Source organism: Saccoglossus kowalevskii, chromosome 17 (genome assembly GCF_978046115.1).
Source record: "Saccoglossus kowalevskii chromosome 17, keSacKowa6.1, whole genome shotgun sequence".
Taxonomy (NCBI): domain Eukaryota; kingdom Metazoa; phylum Hemichordata; class Enteropneusta; family Harrimaniidae; genus Saccoglossus; species Saccoglossus kowalevskii.
In genome coordinates, this window is record NC_140657.1 from 3630113 (window position 1) to 3638444 (window position 8332).

The window sequence follows — 8332 nt, forward strand, 5'->3', positions numbered from 1 at the left end:
AAGAAATTCATCGGAAACTGATCTCACGACAATGTAGCATATGATATGTTTGCTTCTTTTGTTAAATGTACGCGGCGTGGTTGGTAGCAAGGACATTAAATACCACTATATGCTGTATATATGGGTCTTATATTGGGTGGCAGCCTTGTGTCCCCTGGGGATATAGAGGGTTGATATATACGGGGTATATTGCTAGTACACCTATCAAGTCGGGACGTTCTTGTAGCGTAGTGTTTATTTGCGCGTCATAAACTACTAGCAATGAATCCAACTTAAAAAGACTTGGTTTTACGACGAGCCTGCAAAAACTCGTAATAATGCAAACGCAAGAGGGCGCAACGTATGGCCACACTGACCTTTACGTGACTCATATTGTCGTCTCAGCACCTGGGTCAATAATACCCGATACAGCGATCTTCGAGTTGGCAACTGTTTGACAATATATCGTTTACAGGAACTGAAGGTGATTCGCGAGCGTTGCTAGGGGCTTCCTATAGGGGGTGCACACCTCCGATTTAACAAGAACAAGATTATCGCTACTCGTCACAATGTTTGTGTGTCACCCGTCGACAGTGTCATAGCCACCAGACGTTACTATAGTGACGTGACTACTGTATGTGTGAGATATAATGTAGTACTTCAAGTGTACACAGTGAGAACATGGCGAAACGGAAGTACTGTTCAACGGTGTTCTTGTTTATTGCAATATGTATGACTGGTTCGGTGTTTCTTGTATACGTCTGTGTTAATACCATTAATACCTACGTTGTTCCGATCACAAGGGTGCCTGAAATCTATGCGTAAGTAACATTCTTTTCAGTGTACTAAACAGAGCCTCAAGACACAATTCCATGTCAACACGGTGAGCCAGGTATAAAGCTCAGTATTGTTAGAAAGTTCCCCTTACGCGAACTGTACGAACGGTTTTAAACTGCACCGTCCAAACAAGACAATGCACTGCTATAATAGGTTAATTACTCAGCAGTCGTGTTTTTCACGTCGGTTTTAACAGTTGTAGTATTATGTGATTTGTAGTTTCATATCTTAGTAGTATACAGGAGCTAAGAATAGATGTTTTATATCTTAGCTCCATGGTAGTATATCCATGTGGTCTGTATCGATTTTGATTAAGATTGTAGTATAAATCACGCTTGACCACCGGTCCAAAGATCATACCAACGCCCACTGGATGTATAATACAAGATTTTGTAGTTATGTGAATAATAAATCAAATACGGGAACGAATATTGCAGGTAAAGTATACTGTTCCAGTGGAATCCAAATAGGGGGTAAATCCATGTTTTGTAAGAGCCGTTATTGACTCCATTTCTCAACAAACAGAATCAAGCATAGTGATCAAATGAATGACAAACGAAACTAGATGGAATTAAATGCGATTCAAATGGTGTGAATAGTGACAATGTTTCTACGGGTAGAACACTGCACAATAAATCACCATATACAATTATACCTTAACCATAAAGACAATACTAGTGCACTGTGACGGGTCTTCTAATTGAATCGCAAAACCCCTATTTTAAAGAAAACGTCCCGCGTTATAATACAATGAACAAACATCAAACAAGTCTTTTTCAAGTCAACAGCCTGCACACAAGGAGCTCCTTGCTACCCCCACATAAATCAGTCGGACCATGGAGGTAAAAAGAGAAGGAGTCACAGCCAAAATAATCCTTCTAAACTTCTTTTGTTTTAGACAAGTTTAATCCTATAATTCCTTTTGTCTTATCGTCCTTTCACCCCAGGATCGTCGCCGACGCGTCATTTACTCTCAAGCGTTGCTGCGCACAGTACACATTCCAAGGTCTTGTTTTATGGTGTCGCAGTAAATGTCAAAGGACATAAAGCATGCGCAGATCTTTTATACGTAGAGGAAACGTGTTTGTGACAACGGGAAAGTTGGAATTTTGAAAATCAGAGAATTTCTTGTTAAGTTTATGTAATTTTTCGTTTTTCAGCACATTTTCCGTTGTAGTTTTGAATCAGCAATATTGTATTGTTTCGAAACCTTGCTAGTACTGTTTTTAGTCCACAATAAAGCTCGCTAAAGATCTTTGCAATGGTGGCATGGCATGGACCGCACCGCGTTGTACCAGTGACTGAATTTTGAGGTTCGAAATGACGCTTTTTGAAGTTTATATCCATTGTATGTCCTACACTTCCTACGGCAGTGCGTCAACAAGAAATTCGCTGCATTTTTTTGTTTTCGAGTAATCGTTTCGTTCACAGCATATGGAAAACAATTTTTCCTCTGTAATATGCTCTTCGATTTCGTTTACGTCTTCTGAAATGAAGGACATAGCAGTTTTAGCATCGTAGTCAAACTCGTGCGCGTTATCGATCGTCGCCATATTTGTTTATAAGAATTTGACAGAATTGTCACGAAAATCACCGAGTGCCGCCGAAGGCGTCCGTAGTATGCTAATTCACGGTAATCCTCTCTGCGCTAAGAGGAAACTGTCCTCCTTGATCCGTTCGGCAAATAAACTCCCTGATCTATGTACAAACAGCGGCGAGCATCCTGGTACCTTTGATCTAAGCTTGGCTGTGACTCCTTCTCTTTTTACCTCCATGGTCGGACCAACGTGTTTCTGCTCCCGTCCGTCTTTTGAATAAATGATAATGTTGGGTTACACTCTCCATATATTTTATTGTTTTCAGAGATATCAGGAACAGTGGATTGGGTGAAATTATCGAGAAAGTACAAAAAAATATTACAATCAACGCGACAGTTGTCAAAGACATTCCGGTTGTCCAAGAAGTCATAAAGAGAATAGACCATCCAGTACTTAGCCACGCATACAAAAGAATCTCAAAAATCAGGTTATACCAAACCGAATTGCGTAAAAATTTAACAGCAATATTAAGCAGTCTTGAAAATTGGAAAATGAACATGACACGCATACAGGAAATAAGGTACGTACCTGTCTAAGATTGAAGAATGGTACCGAACAAATTCACAAAATTAAATCATTTTAATTTTTCACGTTGTGTTACAATTCTGATAAGAACGGAGTAGCCATAATTGTTTCCATGGACACAGAATGTTTATTTACGACCAAATGGCTATGCAGTTTCCGAAAATGGCGACCATTCATGAACATATGGCTAAAACATTGAACATTAGAGAAGCTCTGAGTTGAAGTGAAGGATGGTTACATCATGGACCCTGTTTTCTAAGAGTCCATGTTTACAACTAATAGTGTTCAAATATGACGTCACTAAGCATTACGTCATCAACTCTTACCCATGAAGACTTTTGATTCGAACAAACAAATAGTTAAACACAAACTAGAACAGCGGCAGACGTATTTATAACTGCCGTAGTAGTTCACAAAAGTTTAGTTTTTAGGGTACTATAAAATATGGTACTATCGATTCCTTCTTTTTATTCATGGTAGTTCAGCCAATAAACTAGCGCACTGGCAGTTTGCGGTGACGTCATTTAAAAATAGTCCAATTTTATCTCATCGAGCAATAGAAATTTCTCGTTTCGGTTCGAAATTGATAAATATTGATAACAATTGAAGAGTATGGGTTTGTTCTCTGCTCATGGAAATAAACAATGTCTTGAGCTTGGGTATCATTATTTTTAAAAAAATGAGACTTATTTTGTGTCTTTCAACTGGCAACAGTTGTTACATGTACCTTGATAATTATATCTAGACTAGAAATCTCCTAAAGCATATCATTTAATACTTACAGGAATGCTTTGAGCAAAATGAACGGACCGACCTTCATGTTCACGCAGTCCACATCTCCAATCGGTAGAAAATATTACAACTCGTTTATTGATGATCCTGTTGTTATTGATAAATATAAACGGACGCTGCTGCCGATGGTAAGTTCTTGATCTGATTATGCACGTCATCAGTGACGTCATCTACGGACGAAGAGTATATTTGCTACACGTGACGGTGATGGCATGGACAGACCACGCTGTATTCAGTCACGTTACACTATCACGTGTTGGACATCGCATTTAATGTCTCAATCGATGTGTACATCTAGGTATCGCCTTTTACGACGAAGCGATTATTCAGAACGTGTGCTGTTGTCGGTAACGGTGGTATCCTGAGACACAATAACTGTGGGCAAGAAATCGATTCCCACGATTACGTAATAAGGTAATTATGCATCACGAAATAAGACAACAGTATTTTATTTGAGACAGAATTTTATGGAATGATTCACAACAAAACAGAACACAACGCTTTGATGCAATAGCACGTACCAATGGCCAATGCTACATTGGTTGTCATAGTTATACAAAGAGACACATGGATTGAATGTTTTCAACCAGTACAGCAACCAGTAAGCCACAATGTGCACATTTCATGGTCGCAATTGTTATATGCACTTTCCAAAATGAAACACAGATTAAATGAAATTAGCAAAAACATCCTCTTTATAAATATTTAATGTATATTTTATCATGCTTATTTTTAAACTAGGGTAGATGAGAGGATGTTCTGTTTTGGTCGTGAAATCACATTTATTTAACTTTGCCTGAGATTAATTAATTGTGCATTCATTGACTATAGTAATGTATGGTGAAATATTTATACGGAGTGGACTCTACATATGATAATATTTAATATTTAATAATGTTCATAACCTGGACCATGATTTAGACTTTTACAACTTTTAAGTGACTTTAACTTGAACGTGTTGCATTTAACCTTAGGAGGTCTATAATTTAACCTGAATATGATATATACACCTGAGTCAAGTGATATAAACCTAGACATGTGATATCAATTTTATAGAATCTTGCGTTAATGTATAGAATTGAAAATATAATCTGCAGCGTTAACAGTCAATGACCAGTTTAGCGTTCACTATGTGAACCCATATGTTTCTATGGTTACATAAAAGATGCCGATTAAATGTCTCTTAGTAAAACTGACGATGAAACCGACTGTATGATCCGTCATGGCTATATTCACTATGCCAAGTCTAGCGTTATAGCTGTATAACCATGTGTCGTTTTGATTCACACAGGGCTAACTTACAACCAATCCAACGATTTGCCAACCTCGCTGGAGCCAAGACCAATTTAACCAGTATTAATCCAACCAGAATTCGAGATAGGTAAACTTTAATATTTTACGTGTAATGAATGTTATTTATTTATGATATCTTGTTTATACAGGCTAAACTACATCATCTTCATAACAAACTGAACAAAAACAAACATACAAGTAAACAAACACACACAAAACAATAAATAAATAAAAATACAACTTGCTCATTGATCTTTCTATGTATCCATCATTGATTGATCCAGGATGCACACAAACTTACGATGTACTCGCCATCTGGTACAATTTTTTTTAAATTAATGATTAAGTTTTAATTAATAATTTTTAACTTAATTATTGCATATTAATGACGCTGGATACTTTAGACAATAAATGACCGTTTTACAAATGATACTTATATTTCATCAGCCACTTCGTGATTAGAAAAACTTGTTTAGTATTCATCATATTGTGCCTTTTGATCATGATGTCCATAACGATATCAACTAATATGCCATCTGTTTACACCAACAGATACCAATCTTTGCACTCTGTACAGAGTGAAAGACGATTTGCTCGCGACTTGTTGGAATATGAGGGCTCCCTGCTGTGGATTCCAAACAGTAAATCCGTTAACAACAGCGTGGCGTTTAAAGTCGCCCGTGTCGTGCAGCAGAATACCACACTGCAGATATTGTTAGCAGACGCCAAACACTTTAAATTATTGGAGAACTATTGGAAATCAAAAAAGATGCTATCATCAGGTCAGATTATTGAAATTTAGGGTGATCATATTTTCTAAAGCTGACTGTCGTATTTTGTAGAGACTCGGACGGGGCGTCATTGGAATCGCTGTTTCTTTTCCTTTTTTGGAAAAAAAACAAGAAAATAATACGCATAAAATGCTATTTTTGTAGTAGTTTCCGTAGACCACAATGACAACACATTTTCTGGTTAAAAACCAACTGAAGTACCTCTAGACTTCAAAAAAGTACCTTGTGAAACAGAATATTTCTTTCATAAACGCGTTTTACTTAAAGGGCGGCGGTCGTCGTGCCTCGTCCTGTTCGATATGGGACTCATAGCGACGTATACAACGCGTGTAAAATACATTGTTTATTTACATGAAATTCGAACACGCATTGCGCGACGACCATCGCGCTTTAAAAGCCGTCAATTATTTCCCTTTTAGTTTATCGTTTCTGCTACAGGCCCTGAGAAACTGCGAATTTTAAATTCTTACGCATGGGATTTTGATGACTGTGATATTATGTACGTATTCCTGGCACGAACGTCCCGATAGATATCTTACAACCAATAATACATTACAAGAAGGAAACGCAACAACAGAACAAAAAAAACATGGTAATGTGCACGCTCGTGGAAACGAAAGCTTATCTCCACGACAACGCTGAAGTTACACAATATTTTTGGTCTTCACATCACCCATGACGAATGTAAACATCTAGAAAATCGTGGTACCCCAAGATGCTTTCAGGCATCTCATAGTTTCCTTTGTATAGACAGTTTCCTTTGTTCTGAAACACGCATTGAATTCCCATAATCTGATATTATTATACTGTATCCTGTTTATATTTCTATCGTTCGTGCCTTACCAGAATTGTTATCGAGTTTCGAAGAATACCAATTTGAAACCGTTAGTATTCTTTCTGAATTACATGTACAAGTTCATACATTAATATAACGTCAACTTTGGAAACCATTCCTATCAAGTCTTGATTTCAGACTTGTACCTTTATCCTTTCCGAACCATAATCTTGTCTAGTTCACACCACTAGTTAGTTTGGGTAATATTCAATCTCCATAGCAGAAATTAAAACCCACTTCATACCACGTGGTCATATTTTAAATAAATTGAAACGACACTCAAAGACGCGAATAGAATGACCATCGAATTTAATATTAATGGCGATTTGTTTTCTCTGAACTAGGCATGGCATTGGTGAGTGTAGGACTGTCTTTATGTGAAGAACTGCACCTCTATGGTTTCTGGCCGTTTAAGATAAACGCGAATGGAGTGCCCTTAGCGATGCATTACACCAATGATATAAGGTGGTCGTCGTACGCCAACTCACACGATTATCCGTATGAATTCCAGCTGCTAACAAGGCTTCATCAAGATGGTGTTCTCCGACTGCATGCCAAAAAGTGTACGTACGTGTAATAGCCGGGCTTTTCTATTGACGGTGGGTTACTAGTTGGGACACGAAGCTCCACCAACAATATCCATCAGTATCTGTTGGCAAAGTACTTCACAATACATTGGCCAAGACGCCACAAATATCGCGTTTAATGCTTTTTAACTTTAAACGAGGAGTTATATGAGAAAATATATGCAAATTCGTTGATATCATAACTGGGGTTTTCAAAAACAGCGCCCTCTCGCGAGTGCCACGTGATGGAAATTTGAGAAAGTACGTCTTAGCTGAGAAACATTCTATTTGTCATCTTATGTTATTAACACTTTTCTAAATTGTAAATAGAGGAATTGTAGAGGATCCGAATACATGAAAAACAACGAAATATGGTTTCTCTAAGAATGCTTATTCAACGAAATATTTGTTCTTCTCACCATGAATGTAACGCGCTAGACGAACAAATTGTCATAATCTAAAGATGTTTAGATATGGATAATTTATTACTTAAGTAGCGCCCTCTTGTGGTGAAAAAAGTTTCAGTGGCGTCATTGCATTGCTGAAGCGATGAACGACAAGTCTGTTTAGTTGTGTGGTCGTTCGTTCGTAGAATCTAGTTACCCTTACACCCGTTTACGTTACAGAAAAACTTAGCCACGAGAAGGCGCGTCAGGCTGGTTGTAAATACGAGAGGCAATCGGCAAAATCAACATCATAACCACTCGGTTACTGAATATCATGGTCTTTAACTTTTGTACCTCATTATATTTGTATTTTTAGAAAACATTTTTTTTCAAAACTATTTTTGTAAAAAATTAATATAAATGATTCAGTTATTTGCCTGATTAGATATGAATTACTAAATACACAGAACATTCATAAGTAGGTATATCAACTAGTAAACGTAAATGTATTGAAGAGGTCGGACACTGTCATTAGGACCACACGTACATTATTTCATGCGATCATAATAGAAATACATTACAGACATTACATGTGTACACCATTCAAACGTACGGTGTCCTGTCCGTTTATCACTCTCTCCTCAGCGAATGTTATGCACGAGAACTTTTAAGTGTTCACCCAGTTACGCAAATATAACCAAAGTTATGTAACGTTGTATTGTTGATGTAT

The 8332-nt window shown here is 37.4% G+C and overlaps 1 protein-coding gene across 1 annotated transcript; it reads left to right on the forward strand.

Annotated features, from left to right (window-relative positions):
- The first annotated feature begins 419 nt into the window (after positions 1-419).
- LOC102803111 (alpha-N-acetylneuraminide alpha-2,8-sialyltransferase-like) lies at positions 420-7586 on the forward strand. The gene is made up of 7 exons (XM_006817329.2): positions 420-800; positions 2680-2934; positions 3724-3859; positions 4030-4145; positions 5023-5112; positions 5577-5806; positions 6995-7586. Exons 1-7 carry the CDS (start codon positions 661-663, stop codon positions 7225-7227), a joined length of 1200 nt encoding a protein of 399 aa, XP_006817392.1. The 5' UTR covers positions 420-660; the 3' UTR covers positions 7228-7586.
- Positions 7587-8332: the final 746 nt, after the last annotated feature.

What these genes read in the sequence shown, in the direction of transcription:
- LOC102803111 (XM_006817329.2), top strand. Translation starts at nt 661, where the DNA reads ATGGCGAAACGGAAGTACTGTTCAACGGTGTTCTTGTTTATTGCAATA. An exon ending in AGGGTGCCTGAAATCTATGC is followed by an intron (nt 801 to 2,679) that starts GTAAGTAACATT and finishes TATTGTTTTCAG; the next exon opens with AGATATCAGGAACAGTGGAT. An exon ending in AAAAAAGATGCTATCATCAG is followed by an intron (nt 5,807 to 6,994) that starts GTCAGATTATTG and finishes TCTCTGAACTAG; the next exon opens with GCATGGCATTGGTGAGTGTA.